This window comes from Eleutherodactylus coqui, chromosome 11 (assembly GCF_035609145.1).
Source record: "Eleutherodactylus coqui strain aEleCoq1 chromosome 11, aEleCoq1.hap1, whole genome shotgun sequence".
Classification (NCBI taxonomy): domain Eukaryota; kingdom Metazoa; phylum Chordata; class Amphibia; order Anura; family Eleutherodactylidae; genus Eleutherodactylus; species Eleutherodactylus coqui.
The window spans coordinates 62,381,646-62,397,505 of NC_089847.1; the positions used below are offsets into that span (position 1 = coordinate 62,381,646).

The 15,860-nt window shown below is 42.8% G+C and overlaps 1 protein-coding gene across 1 annotated transcript; it reads left to right on the forward strand.

Moving 5' to 3' along the window:
* Positions 1-19: 19 nt before the first annotated feature.
* On the forward strand, positions 20-13,758 carry LOC136581606 (uncharacterized protein C11orf98-like). The gene is made up of 4 exons (XM_066582198.1): positions 20-96; positions 4,192-4,316; positions 9,955-10,052; positions 12,563-13,758. The coding sequence occupies exons 1-4, from the start codon at positions 61-63 to the stop codon at positions 12,676-12,678; spliced, it is 375 nt and encodes a 124-aa protein (XP_066438295.1). The 5' UTR covers positions 20-60; the 3' UTR covers positions 12,679-13,758.
* The last annotated feature ends 2,102 nt before the right edge of the window (positions 13,759-15,860 follow it).

Below are 15,860 nucleotides of genomic sequence, written 5' to 3' on the forward strand. Positions count from 1 at the left end.
GAGGCTCGGAACGCAAGAGAACCCGGAAGTTGTTCGTTTAGAAGCACACGTGACAGCAGCATGGCTCCCGGAGGAAAGATCAACCGGCCGAAAACGGTACTTGTCTCTAGTGTTCCGTACTATTACTGCGTACCGATACCTACTAATATATATCAGACCGCAGGGCAGTGATCTGCAGCAAAAGTGTCAGAACTACTTTGGTCAATGCTCTGCAGTGGGCTTTAGAAAAGGGAAACTACAGCCTGCTTTAGTTACTATGGGCAACGGCTTCACCATTCCATATTGTGTAACATGTTAGAATATGGTGGTTCTAGTGGTCTCCAGAATGGCTGGTCACAGGGATGGGGACGAGATGTTCTGCGTGTATTGTTAACGGGGCACATGGCTCAGGAAGAAGCGCTATGGCCTCTTCACGGCTGCTTGTCACATGGGTCACAGGGTTATAATTCTGGAGAAGCCCTTTAACCCCTTAGTGATGCAGCACTTTTTTCTCCCAAGTTGTATTTTTCAATAGGACCAATTAATGTATCATATAATGAACTGAAAACTTTTAAGAATGCAGAAGTTTAATGAAATGGGAAAAAAAAAATGCAATCCCACCATTTTTTTTTTTAGGGGGGATGGGGTTTTGTTTTTACGCTGCACACGCGGTGGCAAAAATGACACAACAACCTTATTCTATGGATCAGTACGATTACAATACCAAATGTATACAGTCTTTAGTTATACTACTTTTAGAAAATAAAATATCTGAAAAAAATTATTTTCTGACAGTCATAGCTTTTTTATTTTTCCATCAATATTGTTGCGTTAGGGCTCGTTTTTTTTTTTTTTTTTTTTTTTTAGACGTTCTGCAGTTTTTGTTGCCATTATTCTGGAGAGCTTATGACTCATTGATCGCTTTTTAAGGACTCTTTCACACGGGCAACAGTGCCGTAAGAAAATCGCAGCTGTATTCTGTGCCACCTCTGCATTCAAAAAAACAATATATTACCTAACGGGCGCTGTCCGCTCCAACACACGTCTCCTGCGGCACTTGTTTGTAATCTTCAGCCAGCGCTTCTTGGTCAGGAGGTTCAAAAATCCCACCTCTAGGAAGCGCTGGCTCTGATTGGCCTAGCCGCAGCACTTGAGAACCAATCACAGCCATTCAATGTGATGGCTGTAATTGATGCATCGAGCGCTGCAGTGATTGGCTGAGCCATAGCGCTCGAGAACCAATCAGTGCCATGCACAGTAAAGATTATGCCACACCATCGCTAGGCGATGACGCGGATTCCGTGACCTTTCTGCAATGATCCGCCTAATAATAGATAATGCTGTGATAATGTGTGGCATCAGAAATGGTGTGAAATTTGGTACCCTTGAGGTGTTTCTTCAGGTTTGGAAACAGATGATAGTCGGAGGGAGCTAGATCTGGTTAATAATGTGGGTGGTCAACCAGCTGGAAGCCTAGCTCCACCAGTTCTGCCGTGGTCGCTTGTGCAGTGTGAGCGGAGGCGTTGTCTTGCAGGAACAAGATTCCTTTGGTCAACTTGTTGCGCCTTTTGGCCTTCAGAGCTGCCTTCAATTGGTCCAAAAGTTCAATGTAATACCTTGCATTGATGGTGGAACCATTTTGAAGGTAGTCCACTAGCAGCACGCCCTCCTTATCCCAGAACACAGACATCCCCTTAGTGGCTGATTTTTGCACCCTGAACGTCTTTGGGCGAGGAGAACCACTGTGCCTCTAATCTTTTGACTGCTCTTTGCTTTCAAGGTCATACAAATAAATCCAGGTCTCATCCATAGTGACCAGTCGATCCCGGAAGTTCTTATCAGTCTGGAAACGTTGACAAATGGACCGGGAAGTTTTCACTCGCATGCTTTTCTGATCTGTTGTCAAACATTTGGGGACCCACTTTGCAGATAGCTTCTTCATATTCAAATGTTCATAGATAATGACACAAACACGTTCACGAGAAATCCCCATGATGTCTGCTATTCCTTTAGCTGAAATTCGCAGATTCTCCAGTATGAGGTTGTGCACAGCATCGACGATCTCCGGAACAACAACCTCTCTCGGTCGTCCAGGAAGTTCCTCATCATTGGTGCTGAAGTGGCCCGTTTTAAATTTGGCAACCTAGTTCTTAACTGTAGAATATGAAGGGCATTGATCCCCCAATGTCTGCGAAATATCACCATGAATATCCTTCCGGACTTTCCTTGCAGAAACAAGAATTTTATCACTCCTCTGCTCTCATTTGATGTGAATATCGCCTTAGACTCCGCCACTTTGTTTTCCCGCGTGCCTAGATCACGGTTGCCATAAGCTACAAACAAAACATTTTGAAAACATATATTAGACACATAAGGCTTTCATGTGATGTAACATTCGTTACCATAGAAAAAAGAACACAAAGCCAAAGACTTATCAGCAGCCCCTCGTATTTGCTGCGGATTCCTGAGGCTGACACCTGCTCCGGATTACGCAGTGCAAATCTGCCCATGTGCCGGTGCCCTAAGACCCCCTGTCCATGGGTGTTGCGGTATCGGGAGCAGGAGCCGCAGACAAATATCCGCCGGTCAGCCTAATCTGATAGCTAGGCTGACCGTGGAGAATCGGGCAATTCGCAGCATGCTGCGAATTGCCAGCCACGAGCAGAGAATCGCAATGATTCTCCCCTCGTGGACACAGGGCTGGCTCTTTCCATAGCAATGCTATGGAAAGCTTCAGACGGCGTGATTCACCGGCAAAATCACGCCTGTGGACAGGGGGCCTTAGAAACAAACAGTAGGACTTCGTACTGTAAAAGTTGCACTGTACAAAAAAAAACGCGTTTTCGTGCGATGCAGCACAAAGGAAGGCTCCATAGGGAAACATGGGCTACAAAACATCGCAAATTGTGAGAATATTCAACATGCCACAATTTCTTTTTCCCACAGTGTAGCAGCCTACAAAACATCGCTGATGTGAAGGAACCCATTGGAAAGCACAGGCTTCACATACATGCGATTTACAGCACTGTCGCATCGCAAGTAAATCGTGTGATTTTGGTGCCTATGTGAAAGCGGCCTAATACATTCCTTCTTGGAGATGGGTGACCAAAAAAAGCACATTTCTGCTGTTGTATAAATTTTTTTCTGACAACATTCAATGTGCGGGATAAATCGGACTTTTACCAACGCAGTGATGAGTGGTTTTTGTTTTTTTGCTTTTTTCTTTTTACTATTAATGCAGAATGTTTTTTTTTTTTAAGGGACTGAAGCCTTATGGGGACTTGAACTTGCAATCGTTTGGTCGCTCATTGAGTACCATAGTATTGCATTATGCTGTATTCTGTCAGGCAGCCTTCAGAAGGCTTTCTGGCTCCTATGATATCCAAATGGCACCTTGCAATCTCATCTTGAGAAGACAACGGCACTTCAGGGTTAACAGCTGCAATCAGTGTGAATGCTGATTGGTGCTGTTGCAGGCAGGTGTCCGCTTTCAAAGACAGCCGGCACTTGCCATGTATGAAAGGAGCTCAGCTGCCTATTCTACACTAAGGGGTTGAAGGAATATCTAAGCAGGTAAATGTAAAAGGGTTATCCCAGGGTAGGGGATAATTTTATAATTGGGGGGGGTCTGGTCACTGAGACAACCACTGATTTTAGGAACATGGGTCCTGACAGTACTTTGAATGAAGTGTAATACACTGCAATACTTCTGTTTTGCAGTGTGTTATGCCTGTTTAGCATGAGGCTGACAGGTATCCTAATAGACATAGGTACATGACACACTTGGGGACCTTTTCAGGCTCCCAACTGCTATGACAATGCATCGACACCTCATGATTGCAGCACGGAAGGGCGAATGGATGTGACGGTCGCTATTGACTTTGACATGTAAGGGGTTAAACAGCTGGGATTGGAGCTAGGTATGATTCTGCCCATTGATTCTGGATGTCAGCTGTATCTCACAGTTCATGCCCGCTCTGGATGGCACAGACTCCGTTTCTGAGGCTGCACTATCCACAAGACGAAAAGCTTTAGGCGCAGATGTAGTAAATGAAGCACAATCTGAAGATACTGTTACTTCCTCTTCTGGATTAATAACCTAAAACTGCTGGGAGGCACAAGGGTTAATTGGGTTTTATGTTTTTTCTTACATTTCTTACTATATTATTATTATTGTCGCAAGGTATAATGATCATTGTTTTTCTACACCAGGCCTTGCAAAGAAATGTCTTGAAACGCCGTCGTTTGATTACCCGAGAGAAACGGAGGAAGCATAAAATAGTTGGAGCTGTGGTAGACAAAGAGTTAATAACAGTTCATCACTTAAAGAAGAGAAGGTAATTTAAAATAGATTTAAAGGGGTTTTCCCATTGGAGACGTTCATGGCATATCCACAGCACATGCTATAAAAGTCTGATAGATGTGGGCTCCACCTCTGTAACCCATACCTATCGCTAGTACTGCCCCTGGCCCAGATAAATGCAGTGGCCGGGGTGGGGCAGGACTTGCGGAAATAGCTAAATGGGCATCGCTACAGTATTTCCAGAACTGCCATACAAGTCAATGATAGCTAAGGAAACAACGAGCCGCACTGTTTCTGTAAATTAGGAGCTGTATAAACAGCGAAGCTTATTGTGTCATGCGGTTTTCATATCTCCCATTTACTGCTGCGGGAGGTACAGAAACAATATTGCGATGCCATACAGTCTGTTTCCGCAAGTCCCGTACATCCCTAGTGGGAGCAAAACTAGAGAGTGATGCGGGCATCACCTCTAGGACCCGTACCTATAAAACTATTATAGTATGTCCTGTGGATATGCCATGAACGTCTCAGATGGGAGTACCCCTTTAAGTTGGCATTAAAGGGGTATTCTAAATCTTGGAATCACTGTATAAAGGAAAGTTCACAGCTTTCTACTATTTTTTTGTGTTATAATTCTTCACCATTTTATAGATATTTGTTGTCAGGAAACAGAACAATGTCCATCTTTTTCAACCTCCTTGTTGATCCGAAGGCAAAAAACCCCAAGAGGCAGAAGCCAATTAGCCCTTTTGGGGAAAAAATTTCTTCCAGACTCCCTAATGGCAGTCAGACTAATCCCTGGATCAACCTCTTATAGTTCCTACCTGTCTATAAGACCCGGATCTTCCACTCTAGAAAGGCATCTAGTCCCCTCTTAAACTCCTCTATCGATTTTGCCATCACCACATCCTCAGGCAGAGAGTTCCACACTCTCACTGCTTTTACTGTAAAGAACCCCTTTCTGTGTTGGCGATGAAACCTACTTTCCTCTAATCGTAGCGGATGTCCTCTTGTTACCGTCGCAGTCCTGGGTATAAACAGATCATGGGAGAGATCCTTGTATTATCCCCTCATGTATTTATACATAGTTATTTGATCACCCCTTAGCTGTCTTTTTTTCCAGGGTAAATAATCCCAATTTGGATAGCCTCTCGGGGTATTCCAGTCCCCTCATTCCATATAATAATAATATGAGGTCTAGGTCTAGGCTAGCCTACCATCTGGGCTACGGACAGTATTTCTTTTTTTTATTTCATGCTCTGCTGAAGCTATTTAGCTACTGATGAGGAACCCTTGGGTATACTTTTATGGGCTCAAGCGTTATTAGGCACGCCTAGGGACATCTAATTGAGTCCCTTGTCTAACAAACAGGCGTATTTATAGGAGGATTGGCTCCAACCTTGCCTAACAGAACTTTTTGGGGTTGATCTTCACTGGTCTCAGCTTCATCGCAATAGACCTCAGTGAAGTAACAAACCCAATTTCTCAGCTTAGCAACTGGCTGGGCTCCTACTGATTTACTTACCCTCCGGACAGACCTGAGAGAGCAAATAGCTAACCCAGGACTTTCTGGGCTCCTCAGATCCAGTTGCTAATAAATTTCCGCAGGAAATAGAGGAGCTCCATTAATAACCCAATAACCCCTTGTTTATGCATGAGCAATTGACCTAGATCTATCATTCTCCCCGTATTGGGAAGCGTAGTGGTTCTTTATATTTAGGACATACTCCATCCTGGCATGCAATCAGCCAAAATCTATCTCACGGTTACTCCTAAAGAGTCAAATCTAAAGTACCGTAATACTCCTGAGGATCCACTCAATGAAGTGGTGAAACGCGTTGAGCTTAAAGGGGTTGTCTCGCGGCAAACATCAAAATTTACATTAGCCCATTCCCCCTGTCACCCCCTGGCATAAAATAGCAATTTAAAGCGGTTTTTAAACCGCTTGCTACTCACCGATCTGACGAAATATGACGTTTTAAAAATCTCCCTAAGATGGCCGCCGGTCCGTTCCCAGGGATGCACTGCGGTTTTCTCCCATGGTGCACCATGGGCTCTGTGCGGTCCATTGCTGATTCCAGCCTCCTGATTGGCTGGAATCGGCACACATGACGGGGCAGAGCTATGATGATGACGCGGTGACCAGCTCTCCGGCACGAGCGGCCCCATTCACCAGGCAGAAGCACGGACTGCGCAAGCGCGTCTAAAAAAGCAAGAAGACATCAGAATTAGACGGATCCATGGAGACGGGGACGCTAGCAACGGAGCAGGTAAGTGAAATAACTTCTGTATGGCTCATATTTAATGCACGATGTATATTACAAAGTGCATTAATATGGCCATACAGAAGTGTATAACCCCACTTGCTTTCACGAGACAACCCCTTTAAATGATCTCGTACTAATGACAAAGAGTTGGAAAAGATCTATATTAAATGAAAAAAATCGAAGATTGTGAATCAAGTACTATTGACAGTGCAATGATAAGCACTATATAATCAATCAGCTGTGGTGGCTCAACACTTCTGATGGTGTAGGAGTACGACACCACAGACTTATTAGTAGCTCACTGGCTGACTAAAATACGAAATTTTCCGAATACAGATCCGCAACTCTAGCAAGGACTTACTGCTGGATCGCAGTCTAAGCACTTGTGTTGCATATCCATCAGGCGGATCTATTTGTAGCAGTACGTTTATTCCAGAACAATTCTATATAACATCTTTTGTTCACATAACGGAACATTTACGCTAAATAAGAAATATTTGTCCTAAATAAATAGATGTGCCGTAGACATTGCGACACATGCTATTTTTGTGTGTGTTATTTGTTGTGCCCTAGTATCAAACCCTTTTAAATAAATTACCCAATAAAGTTGATCATTTTAATTCAAGTCCCCTCTGTGAAGGGCTTTAATAATTTTTGGAGACTTTCTGGCTGCCTCCTCTGCGATTTTGTTTCATATAATAATTTAGTTGCCCTCCTTTAAACCCCCTCAAGCACTGCAACATCCTTCCTGAGCACCGGTGTCCAGACCTGTACACAGTATTCCATGTGAGGCCTGACAAGTGCCTTTATATAGTGGGAGGATAATGTTCTCATCCCTCGCCCCTATGCCTCTTTTAATGCACCCCAATACTTTATTAGCTTTTGCAGCAGCTGACTGGCATTGGTTACTCCAGTCTATTCTATAATCCACTAGTACCCCCAGGTGTTTTTCCATATCACTTTTCCCTAGCAGTTCCCCATTTAGTGTATATTGATGACATCCGTTTCTCCTGCCAATGTGCATAACCTTACATCTATCAACATTGAACTTCATTTGCCATTTTTCTGCCCAAGCCCCCAGCTTATCTAGGTCCTTTTGTAGCCGTACCTTGTTCTCCGTTGCATTGATTATATTGTATAACTTTGTGTCATCTGCAAATATTGATATTTTACTGTGCAGCCCCTCTATCAGGCCGTTGATAAATATATTGAACAGAATGGGGCCCAATACTGAAGCCTGTGGCACCCCGCTAGTAACGGTGGCCCAATCAGAGTATGAGCCATTTATTACCACCCTCTGCTTTCTATCTCTGAGCCAGTTCTTTACCCAGATACGCACGTTTTCACCCAATCCAAGATGCCTCATTTTGTATATCAACCTATTATGCGGCACTGTTCTTATTTACATTCAGACTGCAAACCTGTACATGGCTGGTCCCGCTTTAACTGAGAAGTAGATACAATTGTACCCAGAGTAGACAATGCTCTGAGAGCTAAATACATGAGCAGCTGTCCACAGATCTCTCTGGTTAGTATTGAGTCCAGGCTGCTTAGCTCACAGAGCATTGCCCAGACTAGAGGCACTTTGTATCAACTTTTTAGCTAAGAGCAGGACTAGGTCTGTGAGTGTTCTCATTCAATGACAGTAAGCTAATATCTTCAAAATGGCGACTAATGGAAATGTAAAGAATATTAGAAAGTTGTAGAACTTTTATTTATCCTTTTTCTTTAACCAGAAATCTCTCTTAGCTAAAATGTGACTTTCGATCCAATTGTCACAAAGACAATTTATAGCAATTAAAGGAGGCATAAAAAAGAGTTTATCAGTACATTACATGTACCCCAAAATGGCACCATTAAAAGAATACAATTGGTCCCGCAAAGCAAACAAGCCCTCAAGAGTTATGGCTCTCGGAAGGTGAGGATGAGCAAATGAAGAAGCACCATGTCCTGAAAGCATTAAATGAGGGCATGGAAGACGATAAACAGCATTTCACTAATATTGGTAGCTTTCAGCCGGCAACACCGCATCAGGAGTGAGTCATGATTAAATTGTGGGATTGCCACAACCAAAATATACGCTTGTAGAAAAAAAGTGACAAAGAACCTTGCAACCAGTAAAGAAAAGTGGTCATCTGTGTAATGTTGCAAATTATACAGTGACCTACGAGCAACAGCGCAAAAGCCTGACTGTGAAAGTGTCAGGTCTATTTTACATGGTTGATATGTGATATCATGCAAGAAAATCGCAGCGCTATACCATCAGTGGTCTGTGTGATATCGTTGCTTTTTCTCATGGCGATGTTGCAATTTTTGTAGCAGTCTTTTTCTGGGGTTTTGGCAGGATGGGCTTTAAATATAAGCCCTACCCCAAAAATAAGACCTAGCTGCGTAAAAAAAACCCCAAAACACATATATCACCTAAGAGCCGCTGTCCGGCTCCGCGCACGTCTCCCAGAACTGTCCAGCACGTGCTTGAAGTTCTCCGGCAGAGAAGCGCTGCCTCTGATTGGCTGAGTGCCGCGGCTCAGCCAATCAGAACCAGCGCTTGATAAACCAATCACAGCCATTCATTTAATGGCTCAGCCAATCAGAGGCAGAGCTTCCTGGTCAGGATTTTGAATTTCAAAATCCTGACCAGGAAGCTCTACCGGAGAACTTCAAGCAAGTGGCGGATTTCCTACTGTAAAAGTTGCATCGCACGAAAACTGCGTTTTTGTGCGATGCAACAGAAAGAAAGGGTCCATGGGAAACATGGGCTACAAAACATCACAAGTCGCGGGCATATCTAGCAACCCGTGATTTTTTTGTCTTGCAATATGCATTCTACAAAACATTGCTAATGTGAAGGAACCCATAGGAAAGCACAGGCTTCACATACAGGCGATTTGTTGCACTGTCGCTTCGTGAGAAAATCGTGCAATTTTGTCGCCCGCGTGAAACAAGCCTTAAACTTATAAAACAGAGATCCTGCAGATCCATCAGCAGAATACAGACTGCTGTTTAATGTAGCATCTAATCTTCGGAATGGAACATGAGGTTCCTGGTAATGGGAACATATTTGGTTCTACTTAGGAGTTACTGATTAAAAGCCATATCTTTATTCAAAATCCATTAAAAGTTAAGTTCTTGTCCCAGAGTAGACCCTTTAATCCTGGTCATTAGGCTTCTTGCTGAGACTCCCATCTGCCCTAGTGTATTACTAGGGCACCATCAGTGAGAGTCCTTGCCCATAGTAACACAATGGTAGAATATTTCATCTGTATGTTCCATTGTAAGATTTATATACTTTCCTGACTTGTGGACATGACTGCATGCGGCCAGAATTGTATCCTCCTTTGTCCCATTGCTCCCCAGCTCTACTACAAGTAGTCATATTTCTGTTTTCTATGTCTGTCTTACTAGTTCTAACGCAAGAGCCAATATCACACTTTCTGGGAAGAAGAAGAGGAAATTGATAAAGCAATTGAAACACGTCCAGAAGACGAAAGAGGCCATGGATGGTACTGTTGGGGATAATGGGAGTTACATGTGGTGTTTGTGGGCTGCTCTAATCCAGGCTGTCTGACTGTCTGTCTTCTACTTTCCTTCTCACACTATATATAATAAGTTCTGTTCCCGCTAGTGACAAGGTTCTGTTTATAATGAATTGGACCCGGAAAACATAACTGATCCCAAAAGATGCATTAAAGGGTACCTGAGTTCTCAAGTGCAGCCCAGGTCTTCAGTGGCTGCTGTTTGCACCCTGGTTGAGCTCTATCAACAGTTTTCTATGTCGATTTTCCTATTTTTCTCCTGTTTGCATCACTTACAGGTGGGGAGGGGTCCATGTACTAAGCCAGCTGTACTGCCAGTACTGTACTGTCTTGGACTTCCTCTCCCATACTTCCCATGCTGCCTTGCATAGCCTTGCTTCAATCAGCTGCAAGGCAGCTTGTGAATGTCCGGCCCTTCTGGTGCCCCGTCCTGTTGGAAACCTGTGATTTGCTGTTCCAGGTGCGGCAGAAGCCATATCTGTAGCGTCCTTGTACGAAATCCCTGGGATTGTTTCCTCATGGAAAAAGAAGAAGCCGTACACTTTCCTACAGGTTGTAGTACAAAACACATTCCCCTTGGGGGAGTCACCCAAACGCTCCACGCAGACCGGTGGGTTTTCCCTCCCCGGATTCAGACATTACGTTTGTTAACTGATGAAAGCTGGAAGGCGGCTTCATCACTAAACACTGCAGATTCCATGAAGCCACCGGTGTCCATTAGCGTTTACATAACCTTCACCTCAACATCTTGGGAAATGAAAGGTGTGCTGTGATTGGTTGCTCTGGACAATAAGGACATCTTACTGTTAGACAGCTTTACTAAATGAAAATTGTTGACTTTCTGTTTCCATGGATGCAGCTTTATATATCAGTGTCATTAAATGTGAGTTATGGGTGATTCAGTTCGGGAAGATCATGCGTAGTAACTCTGTATTTCTGAATTCTTTCTTTTATTTTCTGGAGAACCACTTTGAAGGGGATGTATGTTGGCCATGTGGAAAAACAAGAAACTAGCCTATAGTCATCCGTCCTGGATCCCTGCTGCTTCTCTATTCTTCATCATGGATCTGTTTACAAGCTGCGGTCAGCCTGGGAATAGAGCATGACTGGCTGCAGCAGCGGTTGACCTCTGAGGTCTGTGATTTGCTGTGACTTTACATTCAAAGGCTGACCCTGCTGCTTGTGAACGGCCTGGGACATGTGAGTATAGGCTAGGTTAGTGTTTTTCTGCATGGCCAGCATATTAAAAAGAAATAATATTATATATACTCAGCGTGAGCGGGCGGCTGTTTGCTGTCTTACGCCAATCGCATCTGTTAACCCTTTAAATATCACCGCCAATCCTGGCAGTGGCATTTAAATTCTGCAATAAGATTGCAGGGTGCCGTTCAGTTGCCATGGCAGTTGGGGGGCCTTCTGAAGAGCCCACCAGGACTGCCATTGCAGATTGCCTATGAAGCCATGCCTGTGGTGTGGCTTGATAGACTGCCTGTCAAATCACGGTATAATGTAATATTATACTATATAATACTATGGTATTATATTACACTGCAGGAGCAATCAAACATTCACAAGTTCAAATCCCTATGGGGACTAAAAAAAATATAATAAGAAGTTTAAAAAAAAAAGTTTTATTAATTATGAAAAAATAAAAGGCAGCGAAAGTTTAAACACTTCTCTTCGCATATTTATTAAATAAAAATCAAAATGAAACAAAAAACATATTTGGCATCGCTGCATTCAATCTATCAAAGTAACGCACTATTTATCCCCCACAGTTATTGTTGTAAAAAAACACACACAACCACATGTCGTCAGAATTAAGCTTTTTTGGTTGCCTCATCTCCAAGAAAAAGTTGAATAAAAATCTATCAAAAAGTACTGCAAAATGGGAAGGATAGAAACTACAGGATGTCCTACAAAAAAAAACCCTCACACTACTGTGATGACAGAAAAAGAAAAGTTATGGGGGTCAGAAGATGATGATCTTTTTTCCAAAGATATTTTGTTTCCTAAGTAGTACAGCGCGCGTGTGCGTGTGTGTATGTATGTGTGTGATATATATATATATTATAGTATCGCCATAATTGTACTCATCCATAGAATACAGTTATCCTGTCATTTTTGCTGTAGTTTGTACACTTTAGGAACAACCACCACAAACGTGTACGGGATTGTGTTTCTCAATTTCACTCCACTTAGAATTTTGAAAAAGTTTTTCAATACATTTAATGGTACTATCTAATTATATACCATTGAAAAATACTACTCATCCTGCAAAAAAAGCCCTCAAACAGCTACATTGATGGATAAATAAAAAAAGAGTTATGCTTTTCTCAAAGTGAAGAGGAAAAACTGAAAATGAAGGAAGGGGAAAAAAAGGGCCTTGTCCTTAACTGGTTAAAGTGTATGGAATAGAAAGTGAAGTAGGTCATTGCATTGCATACTAGTAATAAGCATATGTGTTTATTTTTTAGTGGAACGTACATCAAAACCCCAAAAACCTATGAGAACCATGGAAGTTGACATCACCAAAAAAAGAAAATCCAAGAAGCCTCAGCAAGATGTGGAAATGGTGGAAGTTGCTCCATAAACCAGTAATGATGGCGGATCTCTTGTATGGGGATTCATTTGAACAATGTTGCCCAGTTTAAATGCATTGTGTGCCAATACAGTAGGAAGCAAGGGATCACTTGTATAATTCTGGCAGGCACAAGTCACTTCTCATTAGCGGAAGACCAGAAGTGGATTTATTTTTTTTATTCCAGGACCTTCTGTTTGACCAGAAGCCATTCCTTCATATGATTCAGCCTAACACACCTCATTGTATAAAACCATGGAACACCCAGAACTCATACAGCAGCTGAACTGTAGGGTATAGCAAGGACACTAATACACTGCCCTGCTTCTATATACTAGCACTAAAATACAACGCAGTATTTTAATGCTAGCAACTGGCATAACTTAATGTGTGCTTTTGAAGAAGACCTGTCCCTGGATACAGTCGGCAGAACTGACTACATGGCACTGCAGCCATGGTCCTGCTGACTGCATCCCTGTTTTTTTGTTTTTTTTTCATCCCCACCTTCCTTTGCCCACACAGCTCTTCTTAGGTCCAGGTCCCAGCATTCTCAAGATTGTCAAGTGGACGATCCGCTTTGCTCAATGGGTGACATCGGACTGTCAGTCACCTGTCTACTTGCCTCCCTTCACCTAAACCTAAGAAGAGCCCATCTGGGCAAAGAGAAATGAGTGTGAAAAAAACAGTTGGGCTCCAGAGCCATACAGCAGACATCCCAGAACTGCTTGCCACCTCTAGCATCAAAGATGTTAGCAGCCAATTATAATATTGCATGATGTTGCTTTCTGGCATCATCCTGGAATTGAGCTAGTAGCAGTTATTCTCCACAGGTGGCAGCCATATGTGATGTACGTAGTGAAGCTGTTCTGTAAGTGCTCACATTACAGTACTATGTAGTATCTTAGGACTTTCTGTGAACAGGGACTGATGTTCCTGGAATATAATTAATTTCATATAAATATTCTTCTGTATTGGATGTATTTTTGTGTCTTGTGTAAAAGAATGCTGGATATACTTAGATCACAATGTTAGACAATATTGCACACACATTGCATATTTGAAAATATATATGTTTTACTTTTGTTGGTATTATGATGTTGATAACATTTTTGGGATATGCCAACACATTATATAATATATGTGTGTGTGTATGTGTATATGTGTGTGTGTGTATATATATATATATATATATATGTATGTGTATATTCCCCATTTGAACAGATGAATGCAACAAAGTCTCCACTAGGATCAAGGGGCTAGGCTTTCCTATTTATGGGATCTTAGCTGTCTCTTCTGAAAACCCTCTGTGGCTTTATAGATTGCCTGTCAGGGCGTGGTATAATGTAATACTATGATATAACATCAGCAGCGATCAAACCATTACAAGTTCTTGTCCCCTATGGGGACTAAAAAATGTTTTACTAATTATTAAATAAACATAAAAGCTATATTTTTAATTTAAAAAAATCTAAATAAAAAAACACCCAAAAACATATTTAGTATCATTGGATCCATAAAAGTCCAGTCTATCACAATAACGCATTATTTGCCCCACATGGGGAACATCCTCAGAAAAAAAACACCCTCTTTGCATTGTTTTAGTCACTTTGTCTCCAAGAAAAAAAATATAATAAAAAGTGATCAAAAAGTCCCCATGTACTGCAAAATAGTACCAGCAGAAATTACAGGATGTCCTGCTAAAAATGAGCCCTCACACAACTATGTCAACTGAAAACTAAAAAAGTGACAGTCGGAAGTTGGCAACAATTTATATAAATATATGGCACAATGAGGCTGCATCCCATTTATAGATGTGAGATTGCCAGGTGTGCATAGTACCCTTTATTAGAGTGATGAGAGATAGCTAAACAGCTGAGCATGTTCTCTGAGCCGTTTCGATATACGATAATAGTATTCCTAATACTATAACACCAGTTTCATACCAGTGTCATCCACCCTGCCACTGGAGCCAAATTGCAAGCTACAGCGGATCCCCACTTGCGGCCGCCATCTTGAAACATCAGAGACGGGCCTGCGATCTGAGCAGCAGTGCTGGCCCACCCGACCCCTGCTGGAAGCCTATGTACAGGAACACCAGCTGCTGTCATTACATGTGTGAAGAAGAGACTGGCGGCTGCAGTGGATTAGTTTAACAAACAGACTACCACAGAGAGACAGGGTTGGGGAAGCCACTTGGACCTTGATACCACTGGTGTAGCATATCAAAATCTCTTTGGCTCCTCACTGGACTACATATGGTCTGGATGCTTCTTTCAGGACTGTAAGTAAGGGCTATGCCCTAATTCTTTTAGGACCCTCAACCTGAGGGTTCTCTACCCTCTGATACAACCCTAGCTGTGTCAGGTCTGCTTTGTGCTTCAGCTTCTGACCTTCTAAACAAGGATACATTTTTTAGGACTGCTTTCTCTAGCGTTTTGCACTTTAATGGCCATCAGACTGTTTGAGGGGACCTGCCGTAATATTTACAGACTGCCCATTGTAGTCTGCATCTCCTTGGACCAATATATATGTGCCCCTATGAGCCTCTCTTATAGAACATTAAACTTTTACTGCCACCTACTAGATGCTTCATGTATAACCCTGCTAAAGGCAGATATTGAATCTCAAACTCCCCCCCCCCCCCCCCCCCCGACAAAGAGGGCACATACAGGGTTTAGAAGAGCCGCATCCCTCCCTTGAATCCTTACTCTCGGTAGAGTTATAAAATAAGTTTAGTTGTGGATGGGGCAGCATGGTGGCTCAGTTGTATCCCTGTTACAATGCAGTGCTGGAGTCCTGGCTTCAAATTCCACCAGGGATACTATCTGCACAGAGCTTGTTTGTCCCCCCCTCCACCCCCCCCTTGTTTCTGTGGGTTTCCTCCAGGTACTCCAGTCTTTACCCCCCACTCCATAGGTATACTTAGGCTGCGAGCCCAAATGGGGGCATCAAGAAATGTGGAATAAGTTTGCACTATATAAATGTGTAAAGTAAACAAACACAGTCCTATTCTGTGTGGTGTGCATTGCCTTGTGTGTTGGTGTGAACAGCGATGTTTTGTGTATGTCTGTGCAGGTGGCCCGACGTGCTCTATGCGCAGTCCTGTTCTGTGTGGTGTGTATTGCCTTGTGTGTTGGTGTGAACAGCGACGTTTTGTGTATGTCTGTGCAGGTGGCCCGACGTGCTCTATGCGC

What these genes read in the sequence shown, in the direction of transcription:
- LOC136581606 (XM_066582198.1), top strand. Translation starts at nt 61, where the DNA reads ATGGCTCCCGGAGGAAAGATCAACCGGCCGAAAACG. An exon ending in CATCACTTAAAGAAGAGAAG is followed by an intron (nt 4,317 to 9,954) that starts GTAATTTAAAAT and finishes CTGTCTTACTAG; the next exon opens with TTCTAACGCAAGAGCCAATA. An exon ending in GACGAAAGAGGCCATGGATG is followed by an intron (nt 10,053 to 12,562) that starts GTACTGTTGGGG and finishes TTTATTTTTTAG; the next exon opens with TGGAACGTACATCAAAACCC.